At 39.1% G+C, this 24,123-nt stretch overlaps 1 protein-coding gene across 15 annotated transcripts in view; it reads left to right on the forward strand.

Moving 5' to 3' along the window:
* DLG1 (discs large MAGUK scaffold protein 1) overlaps positions 1-24,123 on the forward strand; it is a 150,282-nt gene that overhangs the window by 11,015 nt on the left and 115,144 nt on the right. For all 15 annotated transcript variants that reach the window (XM_027464830.3, XM_027464832.3, XM_027464836.3 and 12 more), the window contains exon 3: positions 6,318-6,484. In XM_027464830.3, coding sequence (XP_027320631.1) covers positions 6,318-6,484 — 167 coding nt within the window. The remainder of the gene's footprint in view (positions 1-6,317; positions 6,485-24,123) is intronic.

The following is a 24,123-nucleotide window of genomic DNA, read 5'->3' on the forward strand; positions in this document are numbered from 1 at the left end:
TTGTGTGCAAAGATGTTAAATACATTAAAACAGAAAATCTCTAAATGAGGGTGCAATTATTGGCATCTCTACTTGGTGCATTAACTTGTGTGTGTCGTGGTAAGCTTGTAACTTTGTAGTGTATGGCATAAGGGCAACAGTTGGCTGTCCTACCTGCATGCTGTCCAGTGCAGTCTGTTGCAGTAAATGTCCTTGTTTTAGTCCATGAAATGTTAAGCTTGTCTGGAATTTCCTGGCGTTTATTTAAGTAACACCACCTATAACCCACAAATGGCCAAGATGCTTAAAGTGTAAAAATGCAAACCCTAAAAACAGTCGATTACTGTGCTCATCAAATGACTATTTTTAATTTAAAAAGTTTTTAGTTTTTTCTTCCTTTTAAGTAGTAAATGCCAGTGAAATTTTAGCTATTCCCTTGATACCGTAACATTAAAGGTTCAATACCAGGATTTTAAAATAGAACCTGAAGAATGACATGTTAAAAAAAAAAATAAAAAATAATCCAGGGAGTTGCTTAATACTTGTTAGAAAGCCAAAAGCTCCTATCAACTGTCTTTTGTGCCTGTGTGTAACACACTTAGCCAAGTCTGAAAACGAAACTGACTTTAAACTGTAAGCCACTATAATTGTGTACTTTAGCATTTGCTTCATGTTACAACCGTTCTCTGAAAGCAGTGCCCAGTCCCTTTCCAGAGAGAGCATATGACTTTTATGGGTGCAAAACAGACTTTACAGGTTGCAAATGCTGTACCCTGCAGGATTTCCTGAAACTCAACTGAAATACAAGTAGATTCAGAGCATAAGGGGCTTGGGAGCTTTTTTTTTTTTTTTTTTAACCTTTTAAGGGGTAATTTTTGAAGATTTATTACTGGATTGGTTTTGCATATGTTACCTGTGATTCCCATGCCTGTATAGTTAATACTGAGATACTGCAATCATCTCAATTCCTTTCTGGTCCTTGCTCTGGCCGATGCTGGTGAGTGTGAAGCGTTGTCTGCAGGCACGTGACTTGCAATTACATATGCTTGCTATTCCCTGTAACTGTTAAAGGAGGTATGAGGTATACTATTGATTTTACTGTGTTCTGGCTGTTTCACTGTAATTTCAGTGTAATTGCACTGTATTTTCAGTACAATTTCAAATTTCCATCAAAAGAAGAGCAGCAAACTGTTTATCCTTTTTGAACTTTTTCTGACAACTTACTTATCCCAAAAGCAAACATCACTGCCAAAGTTTCCTTAAAGGGCTCATGGAGAAAATTGTAAAGGCGACTGGAAAAGATCTCGTCTGCCGCAGGAGCTTGAGCATTGAGCTCTCAGAGATATGGGTCTGGCGTCAAGTGTATAGGGATGAAATCTTACTGCAATCCAGTGTTATATATGGCTTCATTTTGAGATGTTCAGACAGTTTACTGATCTGGGATATGATTTGTGATGTTAGTTTTATTTGAATAAGGCTAGGTGCTGCACTACCTATACTGCTTACTTTGTTTTTTCTAGTGTGAGCACTTTGCCAGTTGGTTGCATTCAAGCTGCAGACTGGGTTGCTTCAGTTCCCAACAAATCATTGCACGCTATCTCCATATGGGCACAAGGAAATGCACCTTAAAGGCGAAGCCAAGAATGCTAGCCTGAAGTCATAACAGCCTAATCAGAAAGCTATTATTAGTCACAGTGCTATCAGCATACTTGGTATTATATGCTGTTAATATTCACAAGCTTTCTTGTACCTGCCCCTTCCTGCAGTGCCGCTCACGTTCCCACTGCCTTAAGGCAGCTGGCTTCAGCTGCGGCACTGATTGCTGAGGGGACAGAGCAGGGAAGGGGAGACTGGTGCTGCAAACCCTTCCCTGGGAGATGTGTGATCATGGCTTCTTCCTCCTTGCTGTTGTCATCTTGACATTGCTTCTGTTTGCTAATGTACTCCACACTTTATTTATTCATTATTTTGCAGTTCTATGTTTGAATTATTTTCTTTGTGTGTGGTGTTTGACATACACTGCATGACTGTTCTTTATTCTGTTGTCCCCCAAACTTTTTTGCCCAGTTCTCAGTGTTGCTTTCTGTTGACCAGTTGGTGACTTGCTTATAGCCCTGGAGCCTCCGGTGTCATCCTGTGCCTGTATTTTCAAGGTGTGCGCTATCATCCCATGTGTCTGCTGCTTTTTTATTCTAGGGCCATAGGTAACCAACTGCCTGTAGGATAACTGCTTCTTACTGCTATTTGCTAGTAACACAAACACACATGCACGTGTGCTTATATTTATATATATATATATAAATATATATGTATAGAATATATACATAAGTTGTGTGTGTACTTCTGTATGTTGTATGTATAGCTTTTACTTCGTTTCATACACTTCTGTGATATAATACCTATTGGTTTCACATATATTTATATATGATATTGATTATATTATGTGTATCTGTATGCAAATTTAAATATATAATATATGTGTTAGCTGTGTGTATTCTCTCCCTATATATAATAGATGTTACACCATAGAATTGTCTGAAGCTAAGTAAAATCTACACAAAATAATTAAGTAACCTGATCTTTAGATAACTGCTGTTAGAGCTAGACAAACTAAATCAAAGCTGTAGGCAGGCCAAGACGAGTCCAGGGGCCTGGTAAGTAGCTTAACACGAGGCCTGTGGCCTGTTAGAAGCGATGCCAACACCTTCTTTATGGGGTGTCACCTTTCCCTAAAGAAAATACAGTTGTATGTATCCCATCTTTGACTTGCAGAGTAACAGTTCATGCAGAGGTGAAAGCAGAGAATAACTTTGTTCAGCTTTTTTTATTAAGTGACTGTACTAAAATCATCCATCCCTGCAGGAAAGGGATATGCACAGGCCTTTGCTTCACAATGAGGTTTTTAGAATGCACGTCTATCGTAAGTGATCCCAAAGTGTTTGAGGTGTTTGGGTAATGCCCTCGATAATATGCTTTAACTTCTGGTTAGCGTGCAAGTGGTCGGGCAGTTGGGCTTGGTGATCTTTGTGGGTTCTCTCTGGCTGAACTCTTCTAAATACTTTTCAAGAAAGTCTACTTTCTATTGCATATATTGCAAAAAGCATCAGACAAGCAGAAGCCTTGTGTCTGATTTCTGAAGAGCAGGGAAGAAATCTGTCTGAAGGAGTGCGATCGTGTTGCTGATTGCAATCCTTGTCCTCAGAGACAGAGCCTCTAGACCGCATTGACACGGACTTCTCAAGTGCCATTGACCTTACTTAGTGTAGGAGGGGCTGTAAGAATTGATTTGCTTCGGCATTTCTCCTGCCTTTCTAATCACTGTTATGGTTTTAGTGAATCTGGAATCCACTTGCAAAATTGATTTGGGTTTTAATTTTGGTAGATTACAATTTTTTTGTAAGAGTGAGCAGTTTTTAGCTTCTGGTGTATCATGTTACTGGTGAATAGGAGCCTGGCCAAAGAAAGAAACTAAGATGAGGGGAGAATAGGAGAAGGGGGAAAAAATCTGCTTGCAAACTGAGAGGATTGTTTGTTTCAACTGATTACCTTCTTACGGGACTGATAAATTAACAAAAAATCGTTTTCTCTTTCTTGTCTTAAAAAATCCCTTTTAGAATTGGTGTTCTGTTACTTTCTTTGTGTATTGACTTCTGCTCTCGATGTCATTAAACGTTGCTAGTTTGGCTTACTGTGCTTTTACATGTGGACATGACTCCAGGAGCAAGAAATTCTTCCCTCAGAGGGTGCTGAGGCTGTGGGCTCACCCTGGCTGTGGATGCCCTATCACTGAAGGTGCTCAAGGCCAGGCTGGATGGGAGTTGGGCAGCCTGGGCTGGTGGGAGATGTCCTTGCCCATAGCAAGAGGTTGGAACCAGGTGGTCATTTAGGTCCTTTCAGCCTCAGCCATTCTGGGATTTTCCCTGTTGGCTGCTATTTTTAAATGTCAGCTAGCTGTTCTAATGTTCCTCTTCTAGTTAGAAACTGCTTTGTTCAACTGTTCTGTGGTCTCTGATGGGAATTTTTTTCTTTAACTTAGTTTGTGCCTCAGTCTGATAGACATGAAAAATGCACACAACTTGAAGAATGAATTAACCATGAACGTAACGTAAAAAACGTGTTTTACTACCCGCTATCTACAAGAACTGGGAAAATGTCAGAACTTTTCATATGCTAAATAAAAATGCATCTTCAGATTAATAAGAGTTCATCAGATGTTTTAATCATGTTCACATGATAAAATATTTTTGTAAGCTGACACATAGCAGTAGACTAGAAGGAAAACCCTTTTTAAGGTTGCTCTTTCTGGCTTCACAAAAATGTAAGCATCCGCCACTTGTTTCTTGTGTACTTGAATGTATTGAAGGTGCACAGACAGCTTGGCTTAATGTTCGCATTCTGAATAGTAAAAATGTAAATTAATGTTTCCTTTTTTTTTTTTTTTAATGTGTAGGCATCAAGTTCATAGGAACTTTTTTTTTGGCTTTTGAGCAAGTTCAGGATAAACAGAAACGAATCCCAATATTAAGTAGTGTGTATATGTCTGACACCATTCAATAGCGACTCTGCTGTTGTGTCCTTCATAGATGGAGGAGTAGAGATGATGCGTGGGAAATAACATGCTTTTGAAACGAGGCATTGTGCAGTATGAAAAAATGGCTACCTCCGCTGGCAGGGAGACTTAAAAGTACCAGAACTGAGGATAGATGCCCTAGATTTCTGCTGTAAAACACTTGCACAAATAAGCCCTTCCCATAAATAATGTAATGATCTTCACGTCCTGGTTGCTGTGGATTGCAGCTGCAAGATCAACCTAAAACATTGCCTATTTTAATATACAAAGTACTGTCTATAGGGGGGGAAAAACTTGGTATGCGTGATTGATGCATTAATGTTAATGCAGCTACAAGACAAATTTGCAACCATGGGAGCTAATGTGAAAGGTTTAAAGGCAATTGGTATCTCTTAGGCTGGTTTGCTCCTGTGTATCTAGGTCACCTAACGTCTTCTGCAACCCTTACTGTTTCTTCCAATCAGCAGCACTAAGAGCAAGTGTAACTTTAAAAATTAATGTAAGCAGTTGATAGGAATTTGACTCTTGCTCAGAGGAAAGACGGAAATGGAAGTTGAGAAACTGCAGTTTTCTGGACTTCTAAAGAGTGGGAGTACAATTTCTGTAGCAAAGTCTAAGTCTGGAGTACTACCAACAGTAAGATGTCTCTCATTTGTGTGGTGTTTCTTTTGTGGTGCAACTCCATCTATAAAGGAATTAGTTACTGTGCCTCTGTTACCGTCTCTGGACAGCTGCTGAAAAGCTACAAAATTTTGCAGATTAGAACCCTCCCTATTGATGGCTGGATCCTATTTACTTCTTGGGCTAGCTTTGTCTGAAATGTTCGTCTTCTGTGAAGCTGGTGTAATTAAAAACATTAGTTATAACTGCCATTTAGCATTTTTTTTTTTTTTTACTTCCAAGAGGAGTCTAAAAGCTTATAAAAACATTCTTTGTTTATCTGTCCCTCCCTTATCCTATACCTTTTCAGATTTATATTTTTTGAGTGATTTTAATGAGTACTTGTAGTTGCACTATCAAGTTCTGTATGCTTACGTATCACCCTTGATGCTTCTTTAGATTGCTTTAGTGGATAGGATGTCAGTAGAAAATAAAAACAATAAACTAATGCAGCCAGATTCTTTTTCCCCAGAATTTTCCAGTTGAGCCCTTAGGGTTGTAGAAAAAACTATTAGTTCATTAATATGATTTGTAATTCATACTGTTCAATCCTATTTCTGTTGCTTGAGTCATCACCTGCTTTTTCAGCATATCTTGATCAATTTCATTTTTCAATCTCATTTTTCCTAACTTCTCTTAACTTGTTGCTGATTCCATCAGTATACTTGTATTTCTGTGCTTGTTTAATTAAAATACGTACCACAGAAAAGACCTTCTAATATTGCCCTTGAACAGGAGATATCAGACAACCAAAGGTTACGTTATTAGAAGTTATGTATACCATGAACAGAAACAGAAATCTCTTCTATTCCACTGCAGTTATTCCGTATGCTTCTGCTGTTCTGCTGCAGCTCACACTGCCAGTAGCAGTTCTACAGGTGGCAGAAGCCTGAAGTGAGTGGGGACACACAAGCACTGAGGTATGGGGCATAGAGTGAGTTGTGTGTCCTGGGGGAAAGGTCAAGTGGTCGTGGTGATACGGCTTCATCTGTAATACACAGATAAAGTAGTAGGTATTTAATTTGTTTTGCGGGATGAAAACATCATGCTCAGAATATCATAGGCTCTATAGTTACCATCATCGCTGTTTTTTTTCCCACATCATTAGATATTCAAGAATTTTATGAAGTGACCTTACTGGACAATCCAAAATGCATCGATCACTCTCAACCATCTGAACCAATACAGCCTGTGAACACCTGGGACTTCTCCAGCCTTCCAAGCACAACAGTGACATCAGAAACACTGCCAAGCAGCCTTAGCCCAAGTGTAGAGGTATGTTATCTGTTCTAGTCTTCTTGTTGAGGCTATTAACTCAACTTCCCTACGTTTCCTTCATTTTATAAAATACTTACAGTATGAAGTTCAGTAGTCCTAGAGAATGTAACTTTTGGCATGTTTGATAACAGATGCATGCATTTTGCTTTGTCAGAAACTTGTTTATTAAACGTACCATTAAGTGACCATTGAATTGGATTTACACTCTCAATTAGGAACTTGACAGGTTTAGTATGCATACACCCATCCATATCAACTGCTCATCAGTCGTAACTTCATGAATAATTTGGAAAATTGAAAGCCATAACTTTTTGATAAGAACTTTTCTCTTTGTAAGAAAGCTTCTGCTGTTTATACAGCTGTGTTTTTTATAGAAGGGCTTTTCTGGGAAATTAGATGAAATCAATTCTCACTAGTGAGTGATAAGAAAATTGAGCAGGGAAAGGCACATTAGTGTATATTAGTGAACAAATCGAATATGAGTCAACAGTGTGCCCTGGCAGCCAGGAGGGTCAACTGTACCCTGGGGTGCATCAAGAGCAGCATTGCTAGCTGGTTGAGAGAAGGGATTGTCCTGCTCTGCGCTGCTGCTGCCTTTCCTCAAGTACGATATGCAGTTTGGGGCACCACAGCATAAGAGAACTATTAGAGTTTATAAAGGAGGACTGCAAAGATGGTGAAGGGTCTAGAGGGCAAGATGTATGATGAGCAGCTGAAATCAGTTGGTCTCTTAAGCCTAGAGAAGAGGAGACAGAGGGTAGACCTCATCATGGCCTACACATTCTTCACAATGGGGAGTAGATGGGTAGGCCCTGTTTTTGTTTTTTTTTTTTTTCTGGCGGCAAGCAGTAGGATTTAAGGGAATGGCTTGAAACTTGGGACAGGGGCAGCTCAGGCTGGGTGTCAGGAAAATGTTTTTCACAGAGAGGGTGGTCAGGCACTGAAACAGTCTCCCCAGTGCAGTGGTCACGGCACTGAGCTTGCTGGAGTTCAAGTATTTGGACAACGCCCTTAGACATAGGGTCTGAATTTGGGTGGTGCTATGTGGAGCCGGGTGTTGAACTGGATGGTACTTGTGGGTTCCTTCTAACTCAGAAAACTCTATGATTCTATGTAACAGAGCCAGATATAGTCAGTGTGCTTGTTGCAAACAGTTTTGTCACACTTCTCCTTCCGAACCTGGTATTAATTCTCCTGGTAGGAAGAAATACTAAATGTGCTCAGTTCTGACTTTGGTACACTACTGGTATGGTTTAACAGGCTATATTTTGAGATTATTTATCTGATGAAATTCCGCAGGAGTGCATCCTAGTTTGAGCCATCAGTGAAAATATCCTGATAAAATTATAAATGGGAAGAGAATGGTGTGTGGCTGCTTTGGAAGCAAATACTACAGAGAACTTTTGAGCAGCTTAAGTAATTAATGGGTAGGCCCCAGTTCAGCTGGCTCAAGTCCTGCACTTGGGTTCTAGTTGTGTAGCACCCATAGAGGTTGAATATTTAAGGAGTGGTTTCTTGGAAAAGGTCTGGGCTGGTTGTGAATCTTGAAGGGAGTCTGCCATGTCATGTTAATACACGAAAAGACACATCAGTATAGGCTTGTGGTATAAAACCTTTCTGTTCTACTTGATCTACATAAAGCTTTGCTGGAAGTATCATCTAAATCAAGGTACTGTGTTGCAAAAAATGCCGAAAAGTTCAGTAAGTACTTACAGACTGATGAGGAAGATCTGAAGCTTGAAAAAGAAATGGAGATGTGTAGAAGAGCACGTTATTAAATTCAGGCTTTGTGATTACTCACCCTGCTCTGAAACTGGGAAGTTAATTCACTAGAAGTTCGCTTGCTTCGCCACCAGGAAGTCCCCAAGAAGAAAGACTAATTTATCAGCTAAAGGGTATTCTTGACCCTGTACCTTTCTAAATATTCCATAGGGGAGCATGTAAATGTGTAAGTTAGTTACCAAGTCGGCATCTCCAGATTTTGTCCTCATGTGGTAGTAGGCTGCCAGTAATAAAAGGACTTGTCCATGACACAGCACTGATGACAACAGATGTGCTGTTGTGGCAAAGTGACGAGTGTGTTGAAAGGAAGAACGGCCTAATTCGGGAAGTCTTACCATAGATGTTAGTATATGGCCTGCTGAGCTATTTGCTAGATGAAGCAACTGTTTTTCCTGTACAGTCTGGTGGTCTGGTATATAGTGTTACACGAACAGAACCTGATACAGCATGGATTACTTTGTTATTCTTATAAGTGGCCCAGATTTGGACATTTGTGACAAAGCCACCTGTCTTCCTTGAGACTTTTTGTCTCAAGTATCATGTGAAAGTCCAGCAGTTGTTTGACCTTCAATATATGAGGGAGGCCTTACATATACTTTGACTATTTAAAAGCTTAGTTACGTACATTGGTACTGATGCTAGTTTATGTTGAACTGAAACTAGGCTTTTCTCAGTCCGGCACCTACAGTAAAGTTTGTCTCATATTTCATTAGTTAGAATACTGCTTGAGGAATGCAGTTTTTATGCATTACAGTTGGATAGATGGACCAATTTGAAGTGTGGTAGTGCAGCATTCGTTTCATTTCTTTTTTGTGTATGTCTTTGTTTAGCTTTCAAAAATGTATATAATTATTACAGTAAACATGTAGTCATGTACATATTACCAGTCTTTTTTACTGACTGCTTTTTTTTCAGTACCTTTCACACAATATTTTAAAAATTAGAAGAAAAACAACAACAACAACAAAAAAATACCACCAAAGCAATCAAACAAGCAAATGAGAAATCATTTATCGACAGTCTATGTTCTGCATGCTTGCTGTGTGTAGTACATGACGGTTAATGTTTTTATTCTGTAAAACTTGCATTTTGGTTTCAGGAACACTTCTTTCTAGGTACTTCATTTTTTTAATATTTGGTTTTAATCAACTCAAGGGTGTAATGATACTGCAGTACTGGTACAGCACGTGCAAACTCTAATGATTTTTGTTTGCTGAAACTAGAGATCGGGGGAACTTAAGGTTAGTGTATCTCACTTCGTTCATACCTAGCTTGTTTTCGAACAGAAACTTTTTAGATGTGCAAGGCTGCTGCCCAATTCAGTATTAGTCCATTAACCAGTTATAATGAGATCAGCATTCCAGATGCACTTGGACATTATTTTAGCTTTGCTGTACTTCATGCCAGGCTGGTAGGACTGTTAGTGATGAGAACGGGACAGTCTTTTTTTCTTGCTTGCAAATTGTTAGCTGTGGATGCAATACCTTAAATCATGTTTCTTTTGCCTTAATGATATGTCTTTGCTGTGGTTACTCTGGACCAAATGAGTTTTCATCCAGCTGACACTGGTGTATGCAAACGTTGCTTGAGAGTGGCAATATAATGCTTCCCTGAAGTGATTACGGGTTGTATTACAAGAACTCTTTCTATGCAGCTGACTCTGGAAATGACTTTTTAGCAATGTGTGCTTGTATATATACATAGAGTAGTGGTATGCAAGCTTAGGTTGCCTGAGGACTTTGAATGGAAGACAGAGTTGTTTTTGCTTTACTCCTTCTGGATCAGAAGAGTGGATTTTGTAGTTCCCATAGATACTGTATTAGTGAAAGTTAGAACTACAGTTTGCAGTTTTCCTGTTCACGGCAATCTGTTTTCCTTTTCATCCTTTATATTTCCTGGAACCATATTTGACAACTTTATTTCTTTTACTTTCCAATACAAAAAGATAATGAAGCAAAAAAAAAAAAAAAGAGGAGAGAGATTCAAGACAGTGATGAGCAGGGAGGGAATGTTAATCCTTTCAGTACTAATGACTAGGGAAAGATGTATATCGTTTCACTTAGAGAAGGTTCAGGGGTGCATACAATTTCCTTACGAGCATTAAATTCTGAGTGCAGGTCTGTGCTGGCAAAGCAGCAAACAATCTGAAGCCGAATTGCTTAACGCTAGTGGTAGTGAGAGAATTGTCTCCACAGGAAAGCGTGGTCTGTAAAGCTGTTTGCCGTGATCTGTAGTGCCATCTGTAGGTGGGACAGTTTGCGTTTGAGAAATACGTGGTGAAACTTGAATCACTGGTAGAAGTCTCCTTTGACCTAATTGAATAGTGTATTGCTAAGGAGACGGTTTTGTGATGTGTTCTTTAATTCTTTCACATGTGTTTCAATATTTTGATAATTTGAACTCAAGGTGAATAGCAGACACTTGTTAATTTCTCTGATTTAAAAGTAACCACAATAATTTGATCTTAGAAGCTGCAAGAAAAAAACAGCCCCCCCTCATAAAACAAACAAAAACCAAAATGAGCCTTGTCTCAAAATAAAGGTTTTGGCTTAGGAGGTGAAACATTACTTAGATTGTCTTACTGTTAACAGTTAGGCTAACAGATCTCTGTTTAGTGAGTAATGGTGGCTCATCTGTGGTTTTCCCACACTTAAACAAGAGAGTATCTGGCTTACTGCCTTCTAAGAAAGTCGAAGAGGATGTAAGGTAAGAAAACAGCTGAAATTATACACTAGTCAGCTAAATGTCAGGCCATGACACAGTGGAATGAAACTGTCTAATCATCTTGGAATCATAGAATGATTCAGGCTCACTGATGAGACTAGATTGCTAAGGATTTCATCCAGTGGAGTCTTGAAAATCTCTAAAGATGGAGACTCTAAAACCTCTCAGGGCAAGCTGTTCCGATGCCAGACTATCATGGAGGGGAAAAACGGGGAAAAGTGTTTGCTTATTTCTGATTGAAACCTCTCTTCCAATTTATTTCTTTTTCCTAATATTTGTTCATCATGCAGCATGCTTGTGTCCCTGTTCTTCTGGAAGTACTAGAAGGCTGCTTCTAGGTTCTGCTGAATCTATTTCTCAAAACTAAAACAAGACCAGTGTCATCATCTTCCCTCAAGGAGTAAGCTTCCAGCCCCCTCACCATATTAATGGCTCTCTGCGGAACTTGCTCCGGGTTATCAACATCTTTCTCATGTTGGGGCACCCAAAATTGAATGCAGTATTCCAGATGCAGCAATGGAAGTGCCAAGCAGAGTGGAGTCATAGTTTCCCTTGATACTACTGACTCTGCTTCTGCTAATGCTGCATAGATGCTGTTAGCCGCCCTTGCTGTTAAGCATACTGCAGGCTCGTGTTCAACTTGCTCAAAATCTGTAAAAAGAAAGATGATAATTAATGTGAATATTTTGAACAGAGAGAGGTAGGATTAAGCTAACCTAATTTTCTCCTATGTGGGAACTGTTCTTGTTGGCAAAGCAAGCACGAATGTCTTTTTAACCTTTGTAAGGTATTTTTGATAGTTCTGTGTGACTTCTTAAGGTGAGCTAATACAGTCTAGCAGAAAAAACTTCAGAGGTATGGTTTCTAGTGGAATTAAAAAGGTCTGTATTTAATGGGTAGTAGCAGTTTGTACTCAAAATGGAAAGGTGTTATCAAATAGCTAATCAGGATCTTAAAGGAAATTCCTGAGAAGAGTCACACGGAGTGCATTACTAAAGCTGCAGGATGCTATAGTTCTGTGTTTCCAAGTTGTGCTGACTGCAATATCCTCATCTGGCCTTTACAAATGCAGTCAATTGTACCTGTCCGAATAGCAGGCTGTTCCTGGAGAAATCCTAGACCTGTCACACTACTTCAGATATCTTCTTTGCCTTAGTATTTATTAAGACAAAGTGCTGGCTAGCTTGACAATACGCTATGTCTGACTGCTGTACACCCTGTTGTCATACTGTTGCTTTAGGATTGTATTTATACACGTGTGTTGTCTGTTATTTATTTCAACTATGTTCCTACAGAAACAGAAACCACCTTTTTTTTGTGTATCTCTTAGTGTATGGTCCTAGGCCTTTCGGGCATCTCCTTGCTTTCCCCATGCTAACTTCTATGGTAGGCAAATGGTATTTGGCTTGCTATGTGTTTTTCATTTTTGAAAGATCTTGAAATCCAGGCTGTTTGTACAAATCTGAATATGTAAGTCAATTCAGAATGCACGCACAAACAATAAAAATCTGTTACTTATAAAAACTTACTCTCCTCCATTCAGAAGTAAAAGGAGAACTTAGAAAGAAATGAGATGAATTTGATATCCAATTGTGGTTTTTTATTTTACTGATAATAATTACATTGTGCACCCTGGTTCTAAGGTGGTTGGATTAGGTTACAGCATCTTAAAATTTTAATGCTTTCTTTGCTAAAGGAACCAAGAAAATACTTGCAGCGATGCTACTGCTTGATCTTTAACTAGGTCTTTGAAATCTCTCTTCAGATCTGCTGAAGTTGGGCAGCTGACATACCAGAAGCCGAGCTGAGCCTGCTTCTCTGGTTATACATGTGACAGCTGTATGCTGTACAGGTTTCTCATAGACTCTGAGAGCAAAGTAGCATTTAAATGATCATATGTACTTTTAAAATTTGGGGATAGATGAAACTACCTGCAAAAGCAGTATTTTTCCAAAGTGTTGTTTTTATTTGCTAGATTTATTTAATGTATGCTTAATCTGTGCAAGAATTTCCCTTTATCTGGTGACTTAGTGGTACAAGGAATCTCTCGCACTGATAAAAAGATAAGCCTGTGAAGGCACAAGAAGTGACTGTCTAATATAACCTGAAAGAATCGGTAGGCAATTCAAGGTGAGAAAATCCTATCTCTTTTCTTTGTATTGCTCACATGAGTATCATGCTTTGTTTTTTTAATATGTCACAAATAGCAATGAATGAAAACACACTTTTTCTTCGGGTGAAACTGAATAGAATGGCTGTTGCCGATGGCTGAACTATGGAGCTGACAGGACAGAGGTTTATTTTCAATAAATATGAATGACATAAAGAGATTGCAGTGCTTCTTACAAATTCAGTAGCATAACAGTGGTTTTACTGGCTAAGAAATGCTTACTGGCTACGTGACATAAAGGTGTCTTACTCTTCAGTGTGTTAAAGGTGGAGCCCTTCATGATTTTGATTCGGGTTTTGGTGTGTCCTTGAAGATTTGTTGTTCCTCACAACACAATTCAAAGGAAGGAAGTTTCTAAGTTAATGTATTGTTTATTTACAGTAGCTTCTATTCTGTTTTCCTTACCTAGTTCCCTTTCTTAAACAACTCTTTTTTTTTTTCTCTGAGCTCCAGAATTTAACACACGCTTGGTCATTCAAGGAATTTTAAAATTTGTCTCCAAGTAGCAATATTGTTGTTTCTTATGATAATGCTAAATCTCATGAACCCTTGACTCATATTTTCAAATCTATCTTCTATGAGCAATATTTCCAATGAACAGCCTGCAGTTACTATGTTTCTGGGCTGGGAAATGCTTGTTTATGTGCAGATCTCCTTGAGAGCTTATCCATCTGTGTATTATATTTATGAAAACGTGCATTGGAATTTGCTACAAAATTTCTTGCTCTGTCAGTAGGGTACGTGTGATTGGTGTCTTTTTGTTCTGCGTGGGTTTTGCCTCATGACAACATCTATTTACTGATAAATAACTTTTTCTCCCATTTAAATTAAAATGCACATTCTGTTGTTTGTGCTTAGCTGAAGATGAGTTTTGAGGGCTGCCAGGCAGGGCTTTAATTCAAGTGTAGTAGTGTACTGATTGGTGAAGGGCTCTTATGTAGCTTGTTCTGGTTTGTACAGTGGCTGTCAGTATGTTCAAGTGTGCTTGTAGTAAAATCTCTTTGTGCCCTCTGCTCAGAAACGTTTAGTGTGCCCACTCATGATCTATGAATTTTCAACCAAGAATTGCCTCTTCCTACTGTCTGAATTGGTCTCTTCTTCCACAGCTCATAGTCTGAATAGTCAATCTAAAAAGTTGTGCCTTTTGTGCCAAGGCTAATGGGCATCAGGTCTTGTTAAAAGATGATTGAGAGTGGAAAGAGAAAAAAGTGTCGTGATGGTGATCCTTAATTCTCATTTTCTTTGCAAGTCCTTTGGAACTAAAAAAAAAAAAGGGGGGGGGGTGAGGTGGGGAAGAGAAGAAAGTGATTGCCCTGGAACATAAGCCGGTTGTAGCCAGGATTAGTCTGTAGAAGCTTAATCTTGGAACAAGATGGCTGAGAGAAATTTGAGAAAGCATCGTTGATTTTTGCCCTTGATGTACAGAGCATGATGGGCAGGCAGAGCTTGGGTGTACTGTTAGGAACTTGTGCAGTGAAGTTTGTGCAAGGAACATGCACGTGGACTGCATGTCTTGAACTGGTCATTGGAGACATTTCTGGGCCAGGTGCTGGATATGTGCCAAGCCACCTAAAAATGTACTTGCTCTTTTTTTTGTCTTCTTGGATGCTTGTGCGTTACCAAGTTCAAAGCACATAAAAAGCAGTCTTAAAAGAAGACTTGGGAAATTCAAGAATAATTTGCATGCTGATACCTTGCATTGAGCTACGGGAGTATTTTTTCTTCTGACAAAGGAAGGTCCCAACTGCTTAGCTAACCGGTGCTTTGCTTCTCTGTTTCCTGAAGTCAGAGACTTATACTTCCGTCTGGGTTAGCCATAACAGTCCAAAAGACGCATGTTTTTCCCACTGATGCTTTGCAGTAGTGAAAACTTCACGTAGGTATTCATATTAGAAATATTTCGTAGACTTCAGAGACAATATGAAGGTAGTAACAAGTATCTCTGGCCTGACTTGGACACAAGTAAAAGTCATGTTCCTGGTGGCTGAGTGATACAGGGTTTACCTTGAAGTTCTGTTTAAGCTGAACTGAGTAGTTTTTGCTAGCATGTGATTTTCTTGCCTAATGATTTTGTTTTAGTTTTGAAATGGGAGAATTATTTTGCAGTGTCCTCCCTTCGTTGTCCCTTAAATGCACAATCTGCCTGCAAAATAAAATGCATAATTTTAGGAATAATAGTTCTTATTTTCTACCTTTTTAACTTTTGACTTTTTTCCTTCCCTGTAGTATAAAGTATGGTAGAGCCAGGGAGTCAAGTGGGGTAAAATTGCAATTTTTCTGCTGTTACATCTGCTTAAAGGGAAAATGGCATTCCTGTTTGATTTTATAGCTGTCTTGAGCCAAAGCTTACCAACCAATATTTGATACCATTCGGCACATGGGGCTTCTGTCGTGAGTGTCTGCGTTCTGTAAGCCTCCTGCCGCTTCCTCAAGTGTAGGCTTAGATGGAGAAACTCATTTAAAACCAAGCTAACTTTGGTTTTGGTTTTAAGACAGATTGCAATGTGTGTGTTCCATTCAATGTCAAGCAGATACACAACTGTGGATAAAAATTTACTTTCAACGTGTGTGCAGTAGCTGCATTAAACTTGAGACTGGTGATGACCATTGTAGGTGGTGGGCTGTGGCATGTTACGGTGGTCTTGCCGTGAGGGAGCAAAATGTGAGCCTTGTAGGTGCTGGGACAGCTACTTGTCTAGGCATTTAGTAGGCTGTTACTAAATTAAGCTTTATTGTTCTAGATGATGTGATGTGAAAAATAGCTCTTTGAAGGACAAAAAAGGAGAGAGAAAAGTCTTGTACTAACGCAATGCATACCAGAGGCTGCTTGGACTTGATTTTGAAACTTGTTTTTAACTTAAAGGGAATAGTGAGAATGCCCTAGGTAGATACCTAGGGTATTTTAGACTTGCTTGCTGATGTGAAATAGAGTTTGACTAGTTGTAGGACTTAAACTGAATGCGAAATAACGCAGATGAGATTTTAGTAGTTTGAAATAGTCTACTGAATGTTTTTCAAAATGCTTCCCTGTGCAGGGAGCAAAGGTGGAGAGGGAGAGCTAACAGGGCAAGGTAACTGAAACTGTGTTAACTAGTTGCTTTCAATTCATTGTGTGCTAAATTAGTATAATGAGATTCTTACCTGTTTATGAAAGTGCCAGTTTCGTGTTGCTTAGTACACAGACTCGTTTTTGTGCCCAAGTGTTTGACTTTTGCCAGCTGGGCTAATTGGGCTGAGGAGACAATGCCTGTGCACACAAACTTTGCCTTGTCACTGCATTACAGCATTACAAAAGGAAATGAAATTCTAGGTTAATTCAAGGCTCAAAATAGCATTTCTCTTGCAATATGCATTACTCTTTCCTTGCCACTTTCTTCTCTCCCTGTTCTACATGGAATATTCCATTCATTACTGCTTAAGAAATCGGTTATTTTTCAGTCTGCAAATGCTGAAATGATGTTAGAGGAGAAATGCTTCTTACCAACCATAACAGTTTTTGAATGACAGCTTCATTCTGGAAATCATAACCAGCTAAGAGAAGCTGAACTGGGATTTTTTTTGCTGTAAATAATTTTGTATTGCTTTTCATCAAATGATTCCCTATGACTCTCATGTGTTAGGTAATCCTGAAAGAGGAGTACGTGAAACAGAATATGAGGAGGCACTTAGCTGGTATGGAATAAGACTTGACATCTTTTCTAAGATATTTTCAAGGATAACTTCAAGATTTTCAGATGTAGATAATCAAAATAGGTTGAGTATCCTTCACGAAACTTAAAGCATTTGTATTTTAGCTTGCTCTCCTTTTTTTTTTTTTCTCCACGTTGTTTCTACCTCTGATTCCAAAGGGAATCCTGGCATACACTGTACTATTTTGACTATTCAATAAGTGTGCTTCTCCTCATTTGAGATGGTGCTTAGCTGTGATTGGAAATAAACCTTTTTAATGTTTGGAAAGATACCTGCTATGCTGAAACAATGGATTGTTTATGCATTGTAACAACAAAGGTAAGATGATAAAGCTTTTGATTAATGCCTATGATCTTAAAAGTTCTGGAACCTTTCTTTTAGGGTTTGCTTACCTATGATGAAAATGTCTTGATTGTTTCCTAGTGTTGATTTTTTTTTAACTTTAAATGTACTCATTGTGAAAAATAAATTCTGTAGTTGTTGCTAAGAACAGTCACAAATCTTAATTCTTCTAAGATCTGATCATGCACATTGGAAAAACTCATGTAGTAGAATTATGTGTTTTTGTCATTTTGCAGTAAGGTTCTTTGCTATTTTGGCACATTTAAAGAGTGAATTGTTACAGGAATTTGCTTTTTATTCTGATATGTGGAACTCCAAGTCATGTTTTACATAACCTTTATTGAAGATGATAAATCTGGGAATTCCTGCTAGGGATGGATACATTCTGTATGTATTCTGTATTCTGTAATTTGAGCATCTTGCTACTTTGAGATGAAGAGACACAAATAGTTTAGTGTCATTACTTCTGTGCTAGGATGATGTTTTGTGGGTGATTGTTTTGAATACAGTCCACTTGTAACTGCTGAAGTTAAAACATGATGCATAAATGGAATGTAAAGTAGTAGTGTGCTTATGAAATGTGGATAGATAAGACTTTCTTGCATGCTTTTCAAGTATTTCCATTTTTCTTGTTACTGGTGAAGTGCTGTTCTATATTGCTCCCTTTTCCCTGGTTGTTGGGAGTAGCTGCAGGTTTAGTTGTTTACTAAGCTACTCAGGCTTTTGACAATATCTTTTTAGATAACTTGAAAAAATGAAACTTGTTTAATTTCATTCTACTTCTTGAGAAAGAGGCTTGCATGAGCATCTTCAGGAATATTGCATGGGTTTAGTGATAACTATTAAAATGCAAGGTATAGCTCCTTATGGTTCTGTGTGACAGAAGGAAGCATAGACTGACTGGAATGGGTGAAGTTACCTTGTCTGTCACCAGCAAAGGGGTCTTTCTGGTGTTCAAGTTGTGCATTTTTTGGAAGTGAAACCTCTAAAATCACAAGTTTGATTAATTACATTAGTTTTTGGTGTAGCTACTTTACTTTTAAAATACTGCTTTTGGTACTATGAGACTGGGATTAGATGTTAGTTCCTTGACTTCGGTTGAAGTCATATGTACCTAAATTTTGCTGTATGTACTTTTATTTTAAAGGGAGGGGGAAGTGTTGTCAACGTTGTCACTGAGCTGCTTGACTTTAGTTTTGTGTGTTTGTTTAGTTCCTCATATCTACTTGTCTAAGAGTAGAAAGATAACTTTTACGGAAAGTTAAGCTGAATGAAAATTTATTCTGGGGAAAAAAGGCTTATTTTTTAGTATGGTCAGCCTAGCCCTATGAGGGGTAATGCTCAAACCAGCAAGTCTGTTCACAGAAGTGCTGTATGGAAGAGGACAAGATCACCTTTTCTCAACAGCAATTAAGATTGACTTAGACTGGTCATGCATTTCCACCTGGAGCTATCACCATGTAATCCTTCCTGTCTGTTTCATGTGAAGCTTTGGCCCCATTTAACTTAAATGCTGCTGTAGTGCATTGTGTCTTTAAATAAAGCAGTTGATTTGAACTGGTGCTTTTAAAAGGACTGTTTGCTTGCCTGTGAACATCAGTGCATCTGATGACTTGAAAGCTGTAATCTAATGAAAAATACATTCCTTAATTTTGTGCTTGAATCTACTACTCTGATGAAAAGGAAAATGAATGCATATGACATTTGATATCAGGATTCAAAAATGTATGATAGGATTAGAAATAGTGATAACTACTACCCCTTTCTCCTACTTGAGAGGAGAAATATTTGAAACGATTCATTGTTATGCTTTATTACAGTATAGCAAAGTAAAGAATTTGGTCAGGGAGATAAGTTTTCCACTGAATTTGAGATCTTTCATAATTTGATCTTTGATAGTTCTGCTGTGCTTAACTCAGAATGAAGATGTATTTGTGATGGACAAAGAGGTCCTTAAACTACTTTGTTTTTTTCTAAGGTCTAACTGGTTTACTTTGCACTCATCCAGTGCAAAGAATAGTGATTAACGCAGGATTTTTTCTCTCCTTATGTGGGCACATTTGGTTTGATGTAGGTAGGCAAATTTGCATCACTGCAACCATGGATACTATTAAGAGCAGGCACGTGGGCTGTGCTTACAGTAATGATTTTATTTAAGTAACAGTTTTAAATGAGTACATGACACTTAAAATATACAGAATATGAAAAATCATTAATATTTTCCAGAACAGCAGTTTCTGAGCAGTCATCCTTGGCTTGGTTGTTCAGTAGTATACTTTAAGTAAAATAGTTGAGTTTAAACAAGTGATTTAAAATGTCCTTGAATAATATTTCTAGTGAGACAGCGATGGAAAAGAGTGATTTTGTACTGTTTTTGTTTCAAAACACTGAGAAGCATACTGCTTTTGGGCAATACCAGAGCAGGATCTGTCTAGTCCAGTGCCTTGTTTCTGACAGTAGCTGAAACACGGTATCTTGGTAAGGGGGCAGTGTATGTATGAGATTCCCCTGTGTTACCTTTAGGACCTCTCTCTACCCCTAGTTCAAACGTCATCATCTCTTCATGCAAGTACAGTGCAACAAAAGGCTAAGGTTTTTTTTCTTTGTAACCTCCTCTTAGATGGAAGAAGACTGCTGCTAGCTTGACACAAAGCTGCTTCTCTCCAGGTTAAACAAGCCCAGTTCCCTGAACCTTTTCTCAGTGTGCTCCAGCCACTTGGCCACTTGTCTTGGTGGCTTTTCAGAGCACCTGCCCCTGTATTCCAAATATGATCTAGAAAGTGTATGAAAATGCTTTGTAACTTCTCCCACAGCAGTCTTAAATTATTGGAGGTAGAAAAATGAAAGACACTGATGTTGGAAGGAAGTAAGTTATGGAGGAAAAGGTGTGAAAATGGAAACAACTACAGTATAAGCTTTTATGTGTAAACCTGATACAGAAATCACTTGATGGACCCAAAGGATACTTTCTTAAAGTGGAGCAACAAATCCTAGAATTTTGTGAATTTAAAATCGTGGAGATCAAAACTCAGTTACATGGGAAATAATTAAACTAAAAGCTTAAGAAATACACCGAGTGTTAAATTAGTCCCCAACACCTCTTTGAAGTTGGCACATGTAAGTGATGTGTCATGATGGGTTTTGGCAAGGAACTTCATTTTGCCAACATTTCTTGTGTTCACTAAAATACAAATAGCTTTCCAAATATATTTGATTGGATTGCATATAAATCATAGTTATCTGCTGAGCCAATTGAGTAGTGCAAATAAGGCAGCGCTTTGCTTTGATATGCCATCTGGTTAGAGTGCTGAAGGAATGCGTACAGAATCAGTCATCATAAAAACTTTGGGAAGTGAAAAAAAAGACACTTCTACATTGCAGTAACGTTGGCAGTGTCAGCAGATGGTATGAAATTGCTCCTGTATGTAATCTTGAAGCATAAAGCAGTGCCAAAGAAACAGCTGCCTACTAGGATAGCTGGTAGGTGTCAAAACCAAGGGTGGTTGCCTGCAGACTAAAGGATTGGCTGATCATCGTTTGGAACAGGAGACGAGGTGTGCTGTTAAGAATGAGGAATGCATGCCGTAGGTGGATTTAAAGGTTATCTGACAAAAATGAGGAGGAATACAAGCAGAGAATACTGATTTTGTAGTCATACCAGGCGAAATGACATTCTCACTGCAGGTATTTGTTGTGGTCGTGAACACAAGTGCTTTAAAGACTGCTCGAAGTTCTCCTGCTCAGATCAGACTTGCCAGGGATCATACTTCCCCTTGCATGGCAAGTAAAAAAGCCCAATAAATGATGAGGCAGCATGAGGTCAGTTATGTCCAGGAGTTACAGCTAAAGCAACACTACATTTCATTTTCCATGGATGGAACTGAAAGGTAACTTGAGTGAGTTCCAAAGGTGAATGGGTTTGTGCATAATGAGACAATGAGGACATCAAGAGTGAGGAAGAAGTTGGCGCAAAGTGACAGTGGTGGACGTGATGAAGTGACCTGATACGTAAAATCTGAAAAGCAGGATGAAGAAAACATAATAGACTAATGCAAGTCATTAGTTTGTCTTATGGCATATCAATTACATGGATATAATAAGCTTCATGCTTTTAAGTTCTTTTTAAAAGGGATTTTCTTAAATTGTCATCATTCTGTTAACGTGATGCTCTACCAGCTGCCAACAGTTTGGCCCAGGAAATCCTGGACTAAGAGGCAATTATCCTGTATTTGCTCAACTTGAATGGCTCTTTTATACAGACCTGTCTATCTCACCAAAATGCACACAGGTATCAATCTGTGCCATGTGCTTCATATACAGGGTATCCTGAGAGAGAACCTTTGTTTACATGCATTTGCATGTTCTTTCTAAATGACTCTAAGTATTTAGAAACTACATCTTTTCCAGTAACTTTGGGTTTGACAACGACTGTGTAGCTTTCATGTCAATGATGGTTGTATTTGTGCAAGTGTGAGTCCTTGAAAAAATAGGATAATTGGACCAATGCTTGTGTTCATGTGAAGCTGATGAGCGTTACCTGAAGCTCTTGAACGTTTGTCCTCAAGCTTGTATTTATTTCCCCTCGCCTTTTAAAAGGAAGAGCTGCTAGTTTATACTACAAATAAGTGGCAAATGAATTATCTGGTTATTGCATCAGTTCTGTGCGTGTTTGGTTAGCAATTGATTGAAGAGCAACAAATGGCTTTAAAATAACAGCATTTCGAGCTCTGAGAACATATGGGCTAGGAGTATTTCCAGCTCTCCATGACTCTGAGAACATGGTGTGGATTATATTTAGGTTGGAGGAGATGCTGAATGCAGCAGTAAAAAAAAAAAAAAGGGGGGGGGGGGAATAACCTTTTGAAACCAATCCTATACAAAAGACCCCTTCAAAGCATTTTCTGAACTCCAGTTGCCCTTCTGGAACTGTGAATTATTTTGGAGGAACTGGTGATCTCAGCTTGAGTAATTTTTCAGGTAGGATTAATGGGAGTAACAGCATGAAGCATTCAGTCCTAATCAGTTTTGCTCTGTGGTCCTTGTTTATATTAAGGGAGAAGAATTCAATCTGTAGCTTCAGGTGTGACAGTGAACCGATGTGTCAGGTTGCTGCAACTGAGAGTGCTTCCACCCCCTTTTCTGTAATGCTCACTTAGCAGGAATGCTTTTCTGCTGGCTGGTGAGTTAAAGCAGCTCATGGAAAAATCAAATGAACACTAGAGCTGTTAAAAGGTAGCTGCTGGAAAGGAGAATTGGATTGTTCTGAGCAGTTACATTGTCTGCTGCCTCTGGAAAGGCAGGTAAAATGATAAGGCTTTAACAGCTCAATGCTCTGGGAAGGAGGAGAGGAGAGCAGTGGGGAATCAGGGGAATTAAAATGTTTGGTCTCCTTGCCTGCTGCTCCTGAAGCCGGACCCTCAGAGTGAGCAGCTCTGGCATAGTTTCCTGTTGTAATGAAAACAGTGGGAGAAAACAGTGGGTGAATAAACGTAGGGTTGTTCGTAGTTGGACATATGGTCTCTAGCACGATTCCGTCAGCAGGCAAGGGTATTTAGGTTTCTTCGTACCAAAAAATAAACCCACAAAAAGCACACCCCAACCCAAAACCCAACAGTGTTTCCTGTCTTACTTGAAGTGAGATTTGAGGATGGCTGAACTTGCTGGCTGATTTGTCTCATATGCCACTAGTCAGTTCTGTCTTACTAGCTGGCACAGCGCATGAAAGCTTTTATTTTGCGAATGCATTAAGTTGCACTGGGGCTTTTCAAACATAAGGCTTGCTTTTCTTTTCACTGTTTTCTTGATTTGATGCTTAATCATAGCCTGCTATATTGTCAGTGGATATTACTCATACTTTCAGAAGTGGTAATGTGACTTTTTTGGAGCTGGCTCTTTGAGGACGGTGTGCTGCAGCATCCTGGGTTGGGAGGTGTGGGAAGAAATACTTTAATGAAGTTCTGGTACTTGGTTAAGTGTAACCAAGGGCTACTGTCCTAAAGGTCAGTGTGGGCCGAAGTTAGCGGCATTCTCTGAACTCATCTGCATGCCTGATGGAGCGAACAGTGCTCGGGGCATTCTAGTGACCGGCCCATGGTGGCTGCAAGAGTGCCTTTCTTATCTCCTCCGTGTGTGTGTGCTCTAGCAGTGGGTGAACATGTGCCCACATGACTTGTAATAAATGCTGAGGATGGTTTTTCTCCTTCCTTGTTTCCCCAAAGCTGATTGTGCCAGTTGTGGTTTCGGTTTCTCTGAAGCGTGCAGTTGAAGTGGGGCATTCTGCTGCAGTGAATTTTCCCTCATCTATGTGACACATTCTTTCATATCGTGAAAAACAGCGTGCTAGTGGTGTTTCCCCACCTGTAGTTGCGGTGTCTTCATTACCTGGTTAAGTCAACACCCCTGGGGAGTGCTTTGCTTGCCTGCTGTGTACAGTGGGGATGTGCAAGTGGGGCAGCTCGAGAGCAGACTCTTGAACAGCCTACAGAGACAACTCTGCCTGGGGCTCTCCCAGCTGATGGCTTTGGCCAAATGTGGCGGCGGTTAATCTAGAACTGAACAGGCACGCTTCTCGCCCTACTGCACTTGTGCATGGTTTCCTTAATCTTTGTTTTAACTCTGAGCTCCCTGGAATGTCGTAATGGTGAACTTAGTCCATTTTTTTTTATAATTAATAGATGACTTTTTACTTTTTGTACGGTGATTGTCTCTTGGAAAATACACGTGTTTGACTTGTAGTGTGTTCCTGAATCTCCTTGTAAAGCTTTTACCCAAAAGAGACCTCTTTTATTCTTCACTTTTTTAATCGATTTGTAAAAATGTGACAAAATACAACTATCACATAACTGATGCAGAAAATCTCTTTTGACTGTGTTAGCATGGTTCAGAAAAAAATAGTGTTTTAACAAGCTATACTTTTCCTCAAGAAAAA

The sequence above is a fragment of the Anas platyrhynchos genome, chromosome 9, assembly GCF_047663525.1.
Source record: "Anas platyrhynchos isolate ZD024472 breed Pekin duck chromosome 9, IASCAAS_PekinDuck_T2T, whole genome shotgun sequence".
Lineage (NCBI taxonomy): Eukaryota > Metazoa > Chordata > Aves > Anseriformes > Anatidae > Anas > Anas platyrhynchos.